The sequence below is a fragment of the Saimiri boliviensis genome, chromosome 11, assembly GCF_048565385.1.
Source record: "Saimiri boliviensis isolate mSaiBol1 chromosome 11, mSaiBol1.pri, whole genome shotgun sequence".
NCBI classification, from domain to species: Eukaryota; Metazoa; Chordata; class Mammalia; order Primates; family Cebidae; genus Saimiri; species Saimiri boliviensis.
This window is the reverse complement of record NC_133459.1, coordinates 61848422-61868615: the sequence shown is the minus strand read 5'-3', so window position 1 is coordinate 61868615 and position 20194 is coordinate 61848422. Positions and strand designations below refer to the sequence as shown.

Sequence of the window (20194 nt, the reverse complement as noted above, 5' to 3'; positions counted from 1 at the left end):
CTTTCAAACACAGAGACTTTCAATCATACAAAGGTTTTTCTCTAGGACCTAGACAAAAATGTTATGAACTAAAAGAAAAAAGTACTGACAAAATTGGCTGGCTCATTCAAATAAATCAATTTGAAAGGATTATAGATTAAGCTGACAGTTTGAGTATTAAGAAAAAAATAAAAGAAGGTTGACTTTTGAAAATAATTTTGGAATGAGAGTAAGAAATTCCAAGTATTATATAATTTTTTGACATTATAAGGCAGAAATAAAATAATAGCTTGTAATTCTTATATAGGGCATGAGGTGGTGCTCTATTCTACCAGTTCAGGAAAATTCACATAACTGCAAACTGAACTGTTATTTCCTTTATTTGCCATATACAAATTTTACTTATTTTCATTCATAGCATATAAGGAAATGCCGAAAAGTACAAAACCAAATACCAAAGCAAAAAATTCTAGTTATCAAAACAAATATATCAGTATAGCTACATTTTTCTTGAAACACTGTAGTGAATGAATATGATTTGTTTTAACATACAAATTCTGTATTATTATTAAAATTTTTGGTGAGAAAGAACTATTAAGCAGTAGATCTGCCATAGATTTAGTCAGAGGAGGAACTCTTCACTATCATCATCATCACTACTGTTTATTTTTATAAAGATATCCTGTGTCACATACTTATTAGGACGCTGTTTGCTTTGGGGTGCGATAAGACAAGTAGGTAACTAGTTTTTTAATTTTTTTGTTATTAAATAATTGTAAACTATATATGCTTAAAAAATAAAAGCTTAAATAGATAATTCAGGAAGGGTAAAATTGATGCGGGCTGAAATCTAATTGACAGGTTGAATTGATAAAGATTTTGAAAATGTGAGAAACTTATATAACAAAATCATTATCTGTAGCTTTCAAAAAAATTAACAGATAATGAACCATTTGGAATTTAAAATGTTTATATTGTCATATATATATTATATATAATATATATAAATGGTATATTATAGATGCTATATATATATATATACAGACATTTATAATATATAGGTTGTACAACATATGTGTGATGTGTGTGCATATGCTATACAATATATATGTAAAAAACATAAATGTAGGTATACTCTAAGAATCTGAACATAGGAAGTATTGCATCTCTGGAGTTTACAACTGATAGTTTGGGGCTTACTCTAATTCTAAACATGATGGTCTTAGCAAGGAAGGTGAAACTATTTCTCTCTGAGACGAAAATTCCTGACATCCCTTGACCATTACAGAACCTAAGTAAATGTACAGAACTCAGAATTTTAAATCGAATAGAATATAGTAACTAAGTATGGCCAATAGAAAATAATACATGTTTAGTGCCTGTAAGAATCTTATTTTCCTTTTGTAATTCAAATCCTTTATCAATTGTGTGGATTTATGGTTTAAAGTATGGTTTACCCTTACCTGACCATTACAACAATTTTCTAATTTCTGAAAAGTACTTCTCTGTCCCAATTCCATACTTTTCTGTTCCACATGAAGATGACATACCCAAACTTGTTTAAAATAGATTTAAAGTATCTGGAAAATTAATTTAACAATCCTTATTGAATCAATAATTTATTCTGTATATTCATAACCACATCCTTTTCAGAGTGGTTATAAAACCTTAGGAATGTATGAAATTAAAAAAAGAAAACTTCAAATATTACAGTTCTTTTAGAATTTGTCTAGCAGAGTCTCTGTTTTTTACCAGAAAATCCCCCAACAAGAAACAAGACTTAAAGAAAAACGTGGCCAGATGTGATGGCTCACATCTGTAATCCCAGCACTTTGGGAAGCCCAGGCAGGGGGATCACTTGAGGTCAGGAGTTCGAGACCAGCCTGGCCAACATGGTGAAACCCCATCTCTACTAAAAATATAAAAATTAGCCAGGCATAGTGGTACACAACTGTAATCCCTACTATATGGGTGGCTGAGGCAGGAGAATCACTTGAACTTGGGAGGTGGAGGTTGCAGTGAGCCAAGATCCTGCCACTGTATTCCACTCTGGGTGACAGAGTGAAATTCTGTCTTTAAAAAAAAAAGAAAAGAAAAGAAAAGAAATATGTAACAAAGGACTGAACACTGTTGAATAACAAAAGGGTCACTGACTCAAAAAATAATAATTTCAGCTCATCTGAGAAATACGAGATAGTAAGCAACATTGGGCAATATCAAGATCAGAAAGAGGATATTAAAAGGTAAGATGTACAGAGCTATCAGTTATTTCCAAAAGACATTACATTTTATACGAAACTCACAGAATTAAAAAGTTGATGGTATGTCCTTTTCTTTTAATAATTAAATTATCTTAGTACCTTTTACCTAATTCCCAGTTATCATCCACACCATTCTCTGCTCTTGACTTAGATAAAAAACTTAAGCACTCTCTTTATTATATAATCATTATGACTTACAGACTAATTTTGGCATTTTTCTTTTAGACCTGCCCCTACCTTATTACATTCAGGTGCTATCCCTAGGCCAAGTTATCATCACTTTATATTTGGAAAACTCTATCAGCCTCTTACATAGTCTCTCTAACTGAGGTCTCCATATATAATACAATAGTAGATTAACTTTTCTTTTTTTTTTTTTTTTTTTTTTTGAGACGGAGTTTCGCTCTTGTTACCCAGGCTGGAGTGCAATGGCGCGATCTCGGCTCACCGCAACCTCCGCCTCCTGGGCTCAGGCAATTCTCCTGCCTCAGCCTCCTGAGTAGCTGGGATTATAGGCACGCACCACCATGCCCAGCTAATTTTTTTTGTATTTTTAGTAGAGACGGGGTTTCACCATGTTGACCGTGGTTGGTCTCGATCTCTCGACCTCGTGATCCACCCACCTCGGCCTCCCAAAGTGCTGGGATTACAGGCTTGAGCCACCGCGCCCGGCCCGATTAACTTTTCTTAAACTATACTTTCATCACGTCATTCCCATACAAGCACCCAGTCATTCCTTAGTTCTATAATAATATTAACACTATTATTTATTAATGTCCTTTGTATATAATAAATATTATTAACATTATTAGCACTATTATTTATTGTCCTTGGCCTTGTGCTAAATGCTTTACATATGTTTACATATTATTTAAATCTTTTCAAAGCACACAAATATACTTATTCCCTATTTATGGATAAGAAAACTGAAACTTTGGGTCAGGTGTGGTGGCTCATGCCTGTAATCCCAGCACTTTGGGAGGCTGAGGCAGGGGATCAAGAGGTCAGCAGTTTGAGACTAGCCTGACCAACATGGTGCAACCGTCTCTACTAAAAATACAAAAATTAGCTGGGTGCGGTGGCGCAAGCCTGCAATCCCAGTTATTCAAGAGGCTGAAGCAGGAGAACTGCTTGAACCCAGCAGATGGAAGTTGCAATTAGCCGATATCACACCACTGCACTCCAGCCTGGACGACAGAGCAAGACTCTGCCTCAAAAAAAAGAAAAAAAAAAAAGGAAAACTGAAACTCTGAAGGGCTGCTAATTCACCCAAGGTCACACAGTTACTAAGAGACAAAGCTGAGACTCAAGCCCAGGTAGATCTCTATCCAAAACTCGAGATGACTAATCTAATCAACATCTAGAACACTGGCACAGAGTAGTCATTTCGTAAATATCTGTCGAATAAATGAATGAATAAATACTATGCTACGCTACCTTGGTATACTGTTAATAGTCAAATGAAAATTTGTATTTTTAAAATCAAGGCTCATATTTTACACTAAGCAAAATAACTGGCACACATTGCATGCTTAGTAAATATTTGCTGAATTGAACTAAATTTTAAAAATTATATTGGTGTGAGCCCAACTAGTGATGCAGAGACAAAGTCTTACTATAACTTATCATAATTCACATTAATATTTATTTATATCTCTCTTTACAGTAGCTAAAATTACATTTATTTGTGTTTTTGAATCAGGTAAACCATAATTATTTAACTAAGTTAATTTTATTAGCAATTAATTTAGCTGCAAATACAACAAGGTTCCATTGGTGGAAAATAATATTGTTAGAACACTAAATATTGTGTATGAACATGTTGGACATGCACACCAAATTGCTTAGGGTGTACAGATTGCTAAACAGTGTGAACAAAATTCCTTGGAGATAATGTTTTAAAATTTTAATATAGAACAAATGTCACTGTCTAGCAATTTAAAGATATAAGGGACTTCAGAGTTCAATAACAAATACAGAGTTGTTATTTGAAACAAAAATGTGGCTCCTGAGAACAATCAGTTCAGTTTTCTAACAGCAGTTATAGTATGTGGTCATAACCATTTTTCCCCCTTTTACAGAGGTCTCTAGGTGCACATTTTTAATGTATCCTAGCAGTTTCCAGTTAATGTTTTGTATTTCTGTAGCTATTATTTTTTGTTGAAAGAAAACTAGTAAAGGTTGAGTCTAGAAAGGGAAAACAAAGAAAGAAGATCAATATTAACACTCTACAAATATTGACTTAGCAAAGTGACTTTGCTAAGAGAATGTTTTCATTCTCTCATAGGAATTGAAATTGAATGAATGATTTATTTATAAGAAACACCTATGGTAAATATTTGTTAAACAAAACAAAATATTTGCTTGCTAAAGCATATAATTCAATAATCTACTCATCAAGTAATGAAACTTCAGTGTTACCATTTTCAAATTGAAGATCTTATAATAATATTCATCATTTTTAATTTAAAAGTATTACACTAGCTTACAGGTAGAAATTCCACAGAAAAACCTCGAATTTACTTTGTAAACTTTACTGGTTTCCTGTAGACACTGCATAGTTATTAATAAACTTAACATCAAATTTTTTTTCCAAAAAAGTCATGTCTGTTAATTTAAAATACTATACCTTTATTAAGTTTGGCTCCGTTAACTTTGAGTTTTGGTTACTATTAGCACCCATGGTGATGGTGAAGGATAGAGATGTTTTGAATTTTCTGGTTGCAGACAGTAAAGAACTCCTGGTGTCACCTGCAATAAGTAATGATTATTTGGTTTCACATTATGAAAAATTGTCAATAGAAGTTCTTTCCAAACACAGTGTAGTACAAAAGGTCTATTGTATTACTTTGACTCTCTTTGTTCTCCCTACTGAAATAAAGTCAGAAGTTTCATATTTATCAGGTTTTAATGGTCCCTAATTTATAGGCTACTAATAAGAATCCTTATTTCAATATGTCACCTTTTAGTCTGAAATTTTAGTTTTAATAAAATATAATGAGCATAGCTAAGTCAAGTTCCATAATAAAATTTTACTTTAATAGATTTTTACAGCTAAGAGAGTCTAGAAATGGTAGCTAACAAAAGTTAGATTCTAATTTGTTTTATCACTAATACGCTAAAATAGAAGGAAAAATTTATCTGAATATGACCATTTCTAATCAAGAAATTCTTAGTGTTAAAAGTAAATACCTTTATTTGAGAATGTTTTCTGATCAGTTTTTCTTATGATTCTAGGTGATGGTTTTCGTACTGGTGATGGGTCCCTTTCTGAGGACCCTTCAACGTGGTTTCCAAACTGGTGACGCCTCAATTTACTGTCAACCTCCAGTTTTTCTAGTGTAGTCTTGAGACATTGCTCATTGGTTGTCATATATAATTTACAAAACTACAGGAAATAAAAGTCCAGTGGGTAAAACATTCAAAATCATACATTGGGAAAGAAGAGAAGGCAAATGAACATTAGTAGGCAAGGAATAGACTGATAGATGGAATATATTTTCTATTGATAGTTACGCATTTTATTTTCTTGAATCAGACTGACCAGCCTCAAGTGACCTAGTGAAATGTAGCCATGATTCAATGAGGAGGTCATACTCTGAGTGAAAATAAAATGTTACACAAGGAGAGGTGATTTATTATTATTTTTTTATAAGGTGTGTAGACTTGCATTTGTTCAAAATAATTTTTATGATTCTTCTACCCCAGAAAAGGTAATTTCTGAGCACAGTCTCTATGTTAGTGTGTATATCTGTCTGTGTGTATGAGCACACACGTTTTTTTAACTTGGTTATATTATTTTTAATGCAGTCATCAGATTGCAGTTGTGGAACTGAAGAAATTAAATTTCATGCACAATATTTAAGGATGTCATTCCCAATATTAAAAAGATGTATCCCTTTAAATATAATTTTCTGACATGTTAATTAGTTGACATGTTAATTGATTTAATCGCTTCACAATGTATACATATATCAAAACACTGCACGTATACTGTAAATATATATAATTTTTGTCAATTGTACCTTAATAAAGCTGGGGAAAAATAAAAACACTTTTCCTACACAGTATGTAAATTTACATCAACGTGAGCTTATGTACCTTGATGTAGTCAAATTTTCCATCAGCATTTACATCAACCAAATTTATTATGGCATTTACTTCTTCCCGAGTCATCGTCTCACCTCTCTGGAAAAAAAAAACAAGATTTTAAAGCAACATGATTACTACTTTGTTATTCATGGGGATAGTAGAAGCTATCCACAAGTAAGTATGAATGTATGGTTCTATTAATCTTTTCCACAAGTAAGTATGAATGTATGGTTTCATTATAAATCATGAGTATTATATATAAAGAATGAGTGGCTATATAAAATTTCACAATTTTATTAAATTTTGTGAAAGCATGCTGAATTTCAGTTTACTAAATTCTAACAACTGAGTATTATAGAGTCAGTTATAACTGCTATTGAATTTAGGGAATGACATTTTCCAACATTGTACCGAAAAACAGAATGGATTCCTAATCCCACTTATACTTGGTTTTCCTTTTACTTATCAGATATGGAACTACCACTGATTTTCAAAGAGTTCTGGGCAGTAATGAATTGCACAAGAGCACAAGGGGACTGTAACATACACTGAATTTTATACTTTATCTTTTATTTACAAAGAACCTTTCATCCAGAAGGATCCCTAAGTACTTTATAAATAACATGTAAGTAATTTATTATGCCTCTCAACGAAATAGTTATTTTTAATGTGGACTTTGGCCGTCAAAGCTAGATTCCGAGCTGTTTTACAAAATATACATATTACAAATTTTACAGATCTTACCTCTGTTAGAAATTTATAAAGGTCAGTGTGTAAAATATAGCCATCATCATGTACATCTAATTGTTTAAATGATTTTAGCAGTTCTGCTTTTGAAGTAGGTTTTTCCTTCCTTAAAATTATGCAAAAATCATCAAAATTCAGTTTGGCAGTTTGAGGAGTCCAATACTTATTAATGGTCTTTTGGGATGGATTTCTTCCTGCATGCTGGAGAGCTGCCCAACAAAACAAGTATTATTTGTGACTGTAACACTTGGAATTTATATTTAACTATATTTTTTCTTCAAATCACTATGTATTATGATATTTAAAAAACACTATACATATACCAATCCATTACTTTTGGTGTTGATTTATCTAGTGATACCAAGATATGCCTGACTTTGAAAAACAAAAATATTTATGCCACCACCTAAAGATTCTTTAATTATTAATTCCAGAATTAAATAGCTTTTTCTTATTCTGACAGTTTGGTTCTCAACCTACATGGTTTAAATAACTGATAATATTTGATTACTTAACAGCTTTTAGAGGAAATAAGAGATTAAAAGCAACCATCCACTTAATTGTTTGGGGTGGACAAAAGTATAACACAAAAAGCATAAATTAGTACTTTTTCTGGCTAAACAAATACCTTAATGACCATAGAGAAGAAGGAAATCCTGTCATTTGCAACAACATAGACGAACCTGGAGGACAACACGTTAAGTGAAATAACCTAGAGACTGAAAGACAAATACAGTATATCTCATTCAGGTGGAATCTTTATAAAAAAAAAAAAGTTAATATAATAGAAGCAGAGAACAGAACAGTGGTTACTAGAGACTGGGAAAGGGAACTCTAAGTACTACCTAAGTACTCTGGGGGTAGGGGAGGATGAAGAGAGGCTGGTCAATGGATACAAAGTTACAATCAGGTAGTGGGAAATAGGTTCTGGTATTCTATTGCACAGCATGGTGACTACAGTTAACATTAAGGTACTGTGTATTACAAAATAGCTAGAAGAGAGGCTTTTGAATGGTCTCACCACAAAGAAAAGATAAATGCATGCAGCTACGGATATACTGACTACCTTGATTTGATCATTATACGACGTATATATGTATTCAAATATCAAATTGTAACCTATAAATACATACAATTAAAAAACAAATACCTTAATGAAATGAGAAAATAATTCATTTAAGAATACGAGTGTCAACAAGGCATGATATCTAAACTGTTCGTCATTGCTAGGTACTAAGCTTTCAAAAACATTAATCATGTTCCAAATGTCAAATATATGCAAATAAAGTATGCCTTTGCAGTTATGGTCCTGCTAAATACCAACAGTGTCGACATACTGTGAGAGAAGACTGTTATAGAGATGCTATAGTCAAACTACTCTTCATTTTTAACCACATCCTTATATCTATGAAGAGCAAAGAAGTGCATGTGAGGAAAGCTTTGTATGTTTTCGTATGTCATATCACACTAAAATAGAAGTAACTTGGTAATTTGCAAATAAATCTCTGCATACTGAAATATAACATTTTCTAAATTGAACCAATGATAAATTTCCTAAGCATTACGAAGGAATTAACAGAATTTTAAAAGGTATAATTGTCCTGAATTGTACTCACAAATTCTATGATAAAAGCTCATATTGGATAGTTCCAACTATCTTTATAGGAATTCACAAGATCTGTGCATCATCAATCAGCATCAAAAAGGATAATCTAGATATTCTATAATCTAATGTAAGAAGAACCAATAAACATAAAAAAATTTAACTAAAGAAATAGCCTAATGGAAATAGAAACCAGATCAGGGTAATAAATATAGATGTAAGTGAGTCAGTTCTATTGAACATTATTGTGCACAAGTATAGCATAGGGGGTGATTTTTGTTCATCAATACAAACTTTTAGTTCCAAAGAAATTTTATAATCTAGGCTGGGCGTGGTGACTCACACCTGTAATCCCAGCACTTTGGGAGGCCGAGGCAGGGAGATCACCTGAGGTCAGGAATTCAGGACCAGCCTGGCCAAAATGGTGAAACACCGTCTCTACTAAAAATAGAAAAATTAGCCAGATCTGGTGGTATGCACCTATAATCCCAGCTACTCTGGAGGCTGAGGCAGGAGAATCGCTTGAACCAGGGAGGCAGAGATTGCAGGGAGCTGTCTTGTCATTGTGCTGCATCCTGGGTGAAAGAGCGAGACTCCATCTCAAAAAAAGAAATTTTATAATCTAAATAGGAGTCTACATCCAAGTGTAAAATTGCTATCTATGGCCATAACTTAAGGGTAATAACATATTAGAAATCCATAAATAAAATTCTGTCATCTTCTAGATTATGCTAGTGACTTTCAGAGCTAACGGAAGTTGTAGCTGTGGTAACTGCCATCTTCCATACACCTATAAAAGCTTTGCAGAAATTCATTGTACTGGAAGTTAATATAAATAGTTTTATTTCCACCATTTCATTTTGGATGTAGACAAAAGCCTTGATTTCCATGCTGCTCTAGCAACAACATATAAGTATTATGCCTAATGTGTAAATGAACCATTCTTTAATTCAGCTGTTCACAGAATCAAAGAAATGGCATATGTGTTTTAGGATTCCAACCCCAGGCAACTCCCACCCTCTAAAAGCTGGGAATACAAATAGATGTAAATGAAGTTGTAAATGTTTTTGCCTCTAAAATATTTTTATTTTAAAAAGACTTAGTATGCAAAGATGTTCATCATATCGCTACACTACTGCTACTAATAATAAAGGAAACAATGTTAAAACAAGGAGTGATTAACTGAATCATAAGGAGTGATTAACTGAATCATGGTACATATACAGAATGCACTTACACAACTATTATTTTTATAACAATGAATATCATATAAAATTTTCTGCAAAATTTCTTCCTTATTGTTAAGCCTAAAGTGCCTCTTTTCTAAGGTTGTTTTTTTTTTTTTTTTTTTTTGAGACGGAGTTTCGCTCTTGTTACCCAGGCTGGAGTGCAATGGAGCGATCTCGGCTCACCGCAACCTCCGCCTCCTGGGTTCAGGCAATTCTCCTGCCTCAGCCTCCTGAGTAGCTGGGATTACAGGCACGCGCCACCATGCCCAGCTAATTTTTTGTATTTTTAGTAGAGCTGGGGTTTCACCATGTTGACCAGGATGGTCTCGATCTCCTGACCTCGTGATCCACCCGTCTCAGCCTCCCAAAGTGCTGGGATTACAGGCTTGAGCCACCGTGCCCGGCAGGTTCTTTTTTTTTAATCTTTAATTTTTGGAGGCACATAGTAGATGTATAATATGAGGTATTTTGATACAGTATGCAATAATTACATCAGGTTAAATACGGTACCCATTGCCTCAAGATTTAATCTTTTGTTTCAAACAATCCAATTATACTCTAATTATTTTAAATGTACAATTAAATTATTTTATTTACTACTGTCACTCTGTTATGCTAGCTAATACTAGGTCTTATTGTTTCTATTTTTCTATTTTCTCCCCTTTCCTTCTCCCCACACCCCCACTACCCTTCTCAAGCTCTGATAACCATCATTTTACTCTGTCTCCATGAGTTCAATTATTTTAATTTTTAGCTCCCACAGACAAGAAAGAACATGTGACGTTTGCCTTTCTGTGTAGGGCTTATTTCACTTAACATCATGACCTCCATTTCTATCCATGTTGGGTCTCATTTTTTTTTTCTGGAATCCCTGACCCTCCCTTATTTTTCTAGTCATGCAAAGCTTCTTTATTTAGTAAAAAAAAATTGCTTATAAGTTTTTGTTTTTGTTTTTCATTCAAATACCCTTACACTTGATTTTGTGGTTATGTAGGAGAATGGACAATTCTTAGGAGATGCAGCTGAAGTCATTCTTTTTTTCTTTTTCCCTGACAACTTCATAACATTCTTGGAGTAGGATCTCATTCTTTTTTTTATGGCTGAATAGTGATTCACTGTGTATATGTACCACATTTTCTTTTCTTTTTTTCCTCTTTTTTGAGACGGAGTCACTCTGCCGCCCAGGCTGGAGTGCAGTGGCACAATCTCGGCTCACTATAACCTCCGCCTCCCAGATTCAAGTGATTCTCCAGCCTCAACCTCCTGAGTAGCTGGGACTACAGGCGCATGCCACCACACGCGGCTAATTTTTTGTATTTTTAGAAGAGACGGGGTTTCACCATGTTAGCCAGGATGGTCTCTATCTCCTGACCTTGTGATCCACCTGGCTTGCCCTCCCAAAGTGCTGGGATTACAGGAACGAATCACCACGCCCAGCTCGCATTTTCTTTATCCATTCATCTGCTGATGGACTTTTACACTGCTTCCAAATTTTGGCTATTGTGAATAGTGCTGCAGTAAACATGGAGTGCAGCTATCTCTTCACTATACTGATTTCCTTTCTTTTGGATATATAACAAGTAGTAGGATTGCTAGATCGTATGGTAGCTGTATTTTTAGTTTTTTGAGGAACCTCCAAACTGTTCTCCATAGTGATTGTACTAATTTACATTCCTACCAACAGTGTATTAGGGTTCCCTTTTCTCCACATCCCTGCCAGCATTTGAAGCTGTAATTTGAAGGTCAAAAGTCCACATGAAAGTAAATTATATTTTCTGTCTAGTTTTGAGAAAAAGGGTATGTAACTTTTTCTCACAAGTGGCAGCTTAGTATGTGCTTGCTGCTATTTTTAGCAACAAAGAAAATGCTGTTTTAAAAAATGTACTGGTAATTAGAAAAGAATAATTTTCTCAGAATAAAATTAATTATGCCAAAACACATACTCAGTAAGTAGGTATCCCCATATCTAAGAAATTGATACAGTCTATTTCCTACTAAATTTCATCTCCAGGTTTAGAATTAGTTGGATCTAATTATTGAGTTTGATGACAGTAAAAATACTACGTAGCTGTAGATGTTTAAATTTTGACACCATGATATGGATCTTCTTGCCAGGGTTTACTTTTAAATTTCTGGCATGATTCTATAATGCCTGTATTATTTATAAATTGACAAAAAAGGAATTTAGAGCTATGGTAATGCTACTGCTTTATCTGACCTTAAAATGGAAATGCACATGTCATATTGTATAAGTGGCAGAAGGATATAGATGAAAGACATAGCAATAAGAAACAACTCTGGTTCATATTACTCCTTTTTTAAAAATAGGTGATCTAAAATCAATTATTACAATGTTAAGAGAGTATTTCACCCTAAAACCAAAAGTGTATATAACACTTAAGAAATAAACACTGCATTGTTATCCTACCAGATAATTTCATAAGTTTGATAGCACCTTTACATATACATTGATTCACAAACTAAATGTCATAGTAGTGGAAGGCATGTTAAATTTTTAAACTTGGCAGATTCCTTATCTTAGCATATTTTCAAAACAGTAACAACAACAACAAAAAACCCTCAGATATTTTAGAAATAATGGCAAATTAGAAGTAATTTTAATTTATTGGCTGGGCATGGTGGGTGGCTCACGCCTGTAATCCCAGCACTTTAGGAGGCCGAGGCGGGCAGATCACCTGATGTCAGGAGCTTGCGACTAGCCTGGCCAACATGGCCAAACCCTGTCTCTAGTAAAAATACAAAAATTAGCTGGGCGTGGTGGCGTATGCCTGTAATCCCAGCTACCCAGGAGGCTGAGGCAGGAGCAGGAGAATCGCTGGAACCCAGGAGGCAGAGGCTGCAGTGAGCCAAGATTGTGCCACTGCAATCCAGCCTGAGCAACAGAGCAAGACCCCATCACAAAAAAAAAAAAATTATTGATGTCTGCCTAAACATTTAATGTATATGAATTAAACACAAATACTTAAAATTCAAAATAGAACATTTTAGTAATTTTTAAATTAGGTAAATTAAAATCAAACATGACTTTAAAAGTCAGTCATGTGCATCTGCATTTAAACTATTTTACAAATAATATTCCTCAAAATACATTTCCTCAAATAGAGATCTTACTGCATACAAACTCAAGACACCACTGCAAAAATACATCAGGGTTTTGGTTTAAGAAAAATCATTCTAAAATTGGCAAAATAACTCAGTTTCTCTACCCATAATGTTATTAGCCTTGATGAAACTGACGAGTAGTCAGTGTTATCTAGTACTGCTATTTACTACTCTCTCATGACTAAAGACCTCCAAGTCATTTGATACTTCTGACAAGGACCAAATTTGGTGGTTTTGGGGATCTTGGTAATGAGAAGAATTTTTAAATATAATAAAGGATAGGAGCAATAAAAGACAAAACAAAAAATAAAAAACCCCAAACTCAATTCTCTTTTAAAAGTTCACTTATCTCTCAATACTTCACTTTTTCAGACATTCAACTGATTTTTACATATCCTTTACACTTTCCTCAAATTCATATTAGTGACTTAGAGGCCAAAGTATTTCAATTTTATTATGATAAATCTTAAAGCATCAAAATGAGAATTAAAAATATCTTAAGCAAGTAGTAATTGACAGAAGCTTTCAATTACCCATCTAGTTGGTATAAACACTGAAAGTTTTATTTTGAAGTTCCTAGAACATGTAACTATATAAAATGACATAATAGCTTACTGTAGTTCCATTATTCAAGCTTCAGTAAGAAACTGCGATGATTCAACAAGGTAGTTCTAATTTTAGTCTTTCTGATCTAATAAAAAGGCAAAAAATTTAAAATTTTTAAAAAATTACCTAAGTAAAGTTGATCTTTAGAAACAATGTTTTCCAAGCTGCTTTTGAAGACAGTTAAGTAGGCAGCTCTACAATTCATATAAAATATTTCCTCTTCAGTTTGTGGAAATTTCTTTGTTTGAGGACTTTCTGAAGGTGTTGATTTCTGACTGGAGAAAGCAGCATCGCTTCCTGGACTGATCGCCATTCTATTGGAAAATAATTTAGAAATCTGTCAATGTGAATCACTAAAATGCAAATGTCACCATGTCTTTTAAATATAGGGAGAAGAATCAAGATTTCATACATAGAAGAAAAAGATGAAAATTTATAACATATATAAAAAATCGAGATATTAAAAGTTTTATATGTGGAACAAAAAGATGAATATTATAGTTTGTATATGGATGTACTATCATATGTTAAACAAGAATAAGCCCTACCAGTTGATTTCTAATTTTAGATATATATATATGTATAATATACAATTGTTCAAGTATATGATCATAGCCAAAAGAACAAAGACATAACATATACAAAAGAAGAATCATTGAACAAAGGAAAAGCACACATCCATTTTCTTAAAATAAGAAAGTCAGATGCGACTCTTCATCAGGTTTTTAAGAGAAGCAAATCAGTTAAGACATGTAAAGTGCACACAATACTGCCTGGCATATAATAAGTGCTAAATAAACTTCAGATAATGGAAAACTCCACAATAATGAGAATTTGGATGTGAGTGGTAGTTGACATCCATCTTCCACAACACAATCAACAAGATCATTTCATTAACATCTCAATAATACAGCCCCACATTTCAAATAGCTAAATTTTAAAAATCCCATTTATAGTATTATCATAGTTTTACTGTGTTCCTTTATTAATAATATTTGGGGTTTATATAGCACCTCTGTACATAAGAGCTTAAAGAACTGTCATATATCTTGTCTTATCCCTATTACAGTGGTCAGGTATTTTTTTGTCCATTTTACAGATGAGGAAATTGAGGGGTAGCAATGTCACCCAGCTAGCAGTAAGTGGCAAAAAGCCATAAATTTCGTTAACAGTTTCTTCTTTGTTAATGTGGATATAGGTTTACTGAACAATGGTTACTATGTATGGGGTACTAAATTGTACTGGTGGTCTAACAGCTTCCAACATTACTCTACCCAGTTTTGACTTCTAAAAATACACTCCAACATAATAAATTGAACATTTCAAGTTCAACAATAAGATGACACAGATAGGGTCCCCTTCAGGACTCATTGGATTCCTACTCAGGAGGCCTAAATCACTTGCACCTTTTTGAATTATATAGATCTTTTACACTTGGGAAAGAAAGATAATAATCGGTTATCATGGATGAAGTACCCTATTTATAATACACAGGCCGCCTGCCTGACACTTTCATATTACACCAGATTTAGAAGGACCCCACAGGGATGCGGTGTCACAGTCTGGTTACTGCAAATTGGTATTACTATAATTACGCACCAGAGTTTTAAACACATATGCGTGCATGTATCTCCTCACAAATGTGAAAGAAAACTGTTTTAAGAAGGAAGGGAGAATAAATTTCACTCTGCAATAAGCAATTTTTAAATGTAAGTATTTTTAGGACAGTCTTCAAATATTCTTTCCAAATAAGGCAACTCTCTCACGTGGAAATCCCAACGCAGAAATATGCCAGAATTTTTTTCTTTTCCTTTTTGTAATGAGAGACCAAACTGAAGCTTAAATAAACATATAATTGCACCCCCCAGGCTTGGAAACCTCCTTTATTTAAAACTCCAGACCGAGACTGAGACAGGGGCCTAGCGAGTACATTGCAGCAAACGGCTTCATAAATAATCAGCCACACAACAGCAAGAAAAATAAACTGTTCACAGGCGCCTAAGGCTTCTGCAGGGCCAAGTGAAAACAGAAAGCCATCCCGTTACCGTCCCTACGCAGTGAAATACCTTTGCAGGTAATCTCGGGTACCATCTCTCTATTTTTGTATTCCTCTGGAAATAAAACCGCATTTATATGTACGTTTTAGGTACATACATGGACCAAATGTTTATTACAGAGAAGTAAACAAAGCAGGCGAAGGAGAAGTAGCCGCACAGAGAGGGACAAAGAGGGTGAAGAGGCAGAGACAGCGAGCTGTTCGCTACCTCAGTCCAGCTCACAAACGAAGAACACTGCCAATGCCCTTCCGCGATTCCGCGATTCCGCGATTCCGCGATTCCGCGATCCTCTCCCCGCAGCGGGACAGATCTCGGCCGTTCTCTAATCACCATGGCAACTGCCCCTCACCGCCACCGGAAATAAGATGCTGAGCCCTTCCCCAAACGATCCGGCTGGAAACCTAGGAAGCGCTGATCCAGGGAGAACAGAGACAGCTGTGTTGCTAGTCTGTCGCGGGGGTGGAATAGCCAGAGTAGTGAGAGAGGGTTCTCTGTTACACCCATTAGGAACTGGATGCTGTCCTGGGCCTAGACTTCCCGCCCGCTCCTTTACTCGGGCACACCCGGATCCTTCGTCGCGGGGAGTGTGTTTCCGCCGGGCCGCGGTGGGCGTGACACAGCGTCCAGCGCGCGCTTTTCATGTTTCTGGCGTCTCTTTTGGCGAATTTTCTGTTCTCAGAAGTTGCTGGGTTCGTTTATTCAGCGGCAGTGGTGCTTCCCCGAATCTCAAAATGCCGTAGGTATCTCCTTCCCAGGTATTGCTGTTTTGGGGGCCCCTCTGCAAGAAGATGAGATATTATGTGGCCCAACAGCCTTTCTTGTTTTCCTTTTTGGATTATAAACTTGTCTCCTCTGTTGACCAACAATCCCCCTTGTTTGGGACCCCCAGCTCCACTCTAGGAGTACTCATGCAATAGTCCTCCTTCACTTTCTGTTACTACAATGCTTTTAACAGATTTTGTAAACTTACGGCTGTATTTAGGTGGTGTCTAACTTGAAACAACATAAAGTTAACACACAGAGGATGGGACAGAGTAGATGAAAACACGCCTTCGTAGTTTGTCAGTCTCTTGCCTCGTTTAACGTGGCGCGTTCATGTAAACCCGTGGGAGAACTAATGGACTGGGTCTAGATACCTGGATTCCAGTTACTGTTGGGCAAGTCACGTATCGACTATGGGCTTCAGTTTTCTTACTTATACAAATAAGTTTGTACTGCATGATTAAATTTCCATCCATCGCCAATAATCTGATTATTGAGAATGAACATAGTGGGAATAGGCATTGTGCTAGATAATATTTATCTGGTTTTCCTATCCTTCATCCATCCTATATTGAGATGCATAAAATAGTTACTACCCTATAGAAACTTAAAATCATTAAATAATTTGGGGGGGCGGGAGTGGAGTGGAGTGGATATCAAACACCTGTAATTTATCCCTGGCTGCCCTTGTCCTCAGGCTGATTTAGGTACTCCCTCTAGTGTAACCTATTCCTTAGTTTACTTCAGGATTAAGTAAAATGCAAATTAACACAGCTAGGGAAATATTTGTATGAAATAGGAATTGACATGAAAGTGAAAAGCTGTACAGAAATGATAACCTATATTTATTGAATCTTGAATTACAATGTGGGTGCTGTGTTAAGCAGTTTATCTACGTTTTTTCATTGAATCCTAAAAGACTTTAGGCGAGAGGGGCTGCTATTAGCTTTACAGATAAACCCATCACTTAAAACGGCATTCAACACAGCTACCAATAAATGCATGTTTAACTGATGCCCTTAAAGGTTATGGATTATTGAGGAGGTTTTCCTTTCCCTAGAATTAAGCAAAGAGACTTGTCTCCCCACTGCTGCATTGGAAAAATCATCTAGTTCTCACATTTAAACAAAGCTGCAAAGATAATATCTCTCTCACACACACTCACACACACTCTCTCTCTCTCTCTCTCTCTCTCTTTCCCTCTCCCCCTCTCCCCTCCTCCCCCTCTCTCTCCTCTCTCCCTCTCTTCCTCTCCAAGAAAACAATGAAAACAAACGTGTATTTGCCAAACAAATGGTAATACCTCTGAACTGTATATAGGAGAGTGGGGAAACCAAAAAAAAACATGAAAAGTGGAACTTTTTTTTCTTTTTTTGAGATGGAGTCTCACTCTGTTGCCCAGGCTGGAGTGCAGTAGCACAATCTCGGCTCACTGCAACCTCTGCTTCCCCAGGTTCAAGCGATTCTCCTGCCTCAGCCTCCTGAGTAGCTGGGATTACAGGCACCTGCCACTGTCCCCAGCTCATTTTTGTGTTTTTAGTAGAGTTGGGGTTTCATCATCTTGGTTAGGCTGGTGTTGAACTCCTGACCTTGTGATCCACCTGTCTTGGCCTCCCAAAGTGCTCGGATTACAGGTGTGAGCCACCGTGGCCAGCCAATGGATTCATTTTTAAGTGATGTTGAAATGGTGACTATTGGTATGTCCTTGGAAGACTAAATGTGTAATACAACTTACAGGAGGTGTGATCTCTCTTTGTTCTAATTTCTTAGAACCTTGAGAGGAAAAAACTTCAATACAGAAATGAGTAGTTCTGGAAATATATATGGTCCAAATAGATCTAAAATAAATAAGAATCAGCAAATGTTCCGTGACAATAGAGTGGATGGATGAATCTTAACATAATGAGAAGAACCAATTTGTATAAGACTACATCTGTTATCCTTATAAAGCTTAAGAACAAGCAAAGATAAGCTACTTACGGTTATGTATGCGTACGATAAGATTATTGTTAAAAGGCAGAGAAATGATAAATACAAAATTCAGTTTAGTAGATGCCTTTTGGGGGAAGCAAATAGATGCATGTATACCCAATCATATTGGTAATGATCTAGTTCTTAAATTGTGTGGTAAGTTTATGGGTGCTTATTTTCTTATGTTTTATAACTTGTACAGCTTACATTTACTTACTACTATGTATCATGTACTACTTAAAATGTTTTTTAAAAGAATTTAGAGATTACCTATATTAAGTCCTCACAAGTGTAGCTTTCTGTGCCTTCTCTTTGATTCTTTGGAGGAAACAGATGAATTAGATAAATGCTGCTGTTGGTTTCGTTAGGCTAATCATTTTCTCATCCAATCTTGTTCCTCTTTTTGTGTACATTATAAAATTAGTGGCACAGTCATTTCTCTGTGTTGAAACCTTCACTTTTTAAAGATTTGAAATGGAAAAATCATGGACTTTGGAGTAAGACAAACCAGGATTTGAATCTTGAGTCTGTTAACCAGCTGTGTGCTACTCAGTGTCCTCACTGATAAAATAGTTGCTCAATAAATATTTATTGGCCGGGCGTGGTGGCTCAAGCCTGTAGTCCCAGCACTTTGGGAGGCCGAGGTGGGTGGATCACAAGGTCAAGAGATTGAGACCATCCTGGTCAATATGGTGAAACCCCGTCTCTACTAAAAAAATACAAAACATTAGCTGGGCATGGTGGCACGTGCCTGTGGTCCCAGCTACTCAGGAGGCTGAGGCAGGGGAATTGCCTAAACCCAGGAGGCAGAGGTTGCGGTGAGCCGAGACCGCGCCATTGCACTCCAGCCTGGGTAACAAGAGTGAAACTCTGTCTCAAAAAAAAAAAAAAAAAAAAAAAAAAAAAAAAAAAAAAAAAAGGCCGGGGGCGGTGACTCAAGCCTGTAATCCCAGCACTTTGGGAGGCTGAGACAGGCAGATTGCTTCAGCTCAGTAGTTCAAGACTAGCCTGGGCAACATGGCAAAAGTCTGTCTCTACAAAAAAATACAAAAATTAACCAGGTGTGATGGGACATGCCTGTAGTCCCAGCTACTTGGGAGTCTGAGGCAGATGGATCACTTGAGCCGAGGAGGTCAAGGCTGCAGTCACTTGCACTCCAGTCTGGATGACCCTGTCTCAAAACAAACAAAAACAACAGCAAAGAAAGGGAAAAAGTAAAATTAATGATTCAACAATGCTATCATGTATGAAGAAAATCCTAAAAAGTCTACAAAACAATTTTTAGAACTATTTAGCATGGATGTAGGACACAAAATCAGTGTATAAAGATCAACATATTTCTATATTTGAGCAATAAACACCTGGAAATTGAAGTTTAATATTTTTCATTTATGATTACATAAAAATGCATATAATTTAGCTTAAGATATGCAAGACCTCTACAGTGAAAATTACAAAATGTTTCTTAGAGAAATTAAAGATGAAGATAAATAAGAGTATTAGTAAATGATAAATGAGATATTATTAAAGTGTTAGTTCTCACCAATGTTTAGATTTAATGCAATCCTTGTCATAATCCTAACAAACATTTCTTTTTAAGTTTTGCTTTTTTTATTTCTACTTTTTATTTTATTTTTATTTTTTTGAGACGGAGTTTCACTCTTGTTACCCAGGCTGGAGTGCAATGGCGCGATCTCGGCTCACCGCAACCTCCACCTCCTGGGTTCAAGCAATTCTCCTGCCTCAGCCTCCCGAGTAGCTGGG

General features: G+C 35.5%; 2 protein-coding genes and 1 non-coding gene across 7 annotated transcripts in view; 2 read left to right on the top strand and 1 right to left on the bottom strand.

Annotated features, from left to right (window-relative positions):
* Positions 1-16208, bottom strand: part of EFCAB7 (EF-hand calcium binding domain 7) — a 52310-nt gene extending 36102 nt beyond the window's left edge. For 2 of the 4 annotated variants that reach the window (XR_012512442.1, XM_074380953.1), the window contains exons 1-6: positions 15905-16208; positions 13767-13954; positions 7077-7288; positions 6342-6428; positions 5433-5628; positions 4870-4991 (exon numbers count right to left, since the gene is read on the bottom strand). Coding sequence is in view for 3 of the 4 variants with exons in the window: in XM_074380953.1 (XP_074237054.1) it covers positions 4870-4991; positions 5433-5628; positions 6342-6428; positions 7077-7288; positions 13767-13953 (804 nt within the window). In the remaining variant the exon portion in view is untranslated. The remainder of the gene's footprint in view (positions 1-4869; positions 4992-5432; positions 5629-6341; positions 6429-7076; positions 7289-13766; positions 13955-15904) is intronic. The other 2 variants (XM_003921477.2, XM_074380952.1) reach the window with 1 other exon arrangement.
* LOC120366204 (U7 small nuclear RNA) lies at positions 1682-1744 on the top strand. The gene has a single exon (XR_005580942.1). It is a non-coding gene; the product is annotated as a U7 small nuclear RNA (small nuclear RNA).
* A 104-nt stretch (positions 16209-16312) lies between the features above and the next one.
* The window catches only part of ITGB3BP (integrin subunit beta 3 binding protein), a 72287-nt gene continuing 68405 nt past the window's right edge, over positions 16313-20194 (top strand). For both annotated transcript variants that reach the window (XM_074380950.1, XM_010348187.3), the window contains exon 1: positions 16313-16433. In XM_074380950.1, coding sequence (XP_074237051.1) covers positions 16429-16433 — 5 coding nt within the window. In that variant the 5' untranslated portion in view covers positions 16313-16428. The remainder of the gene's footprint in view (positions 16434-20194) is intronic.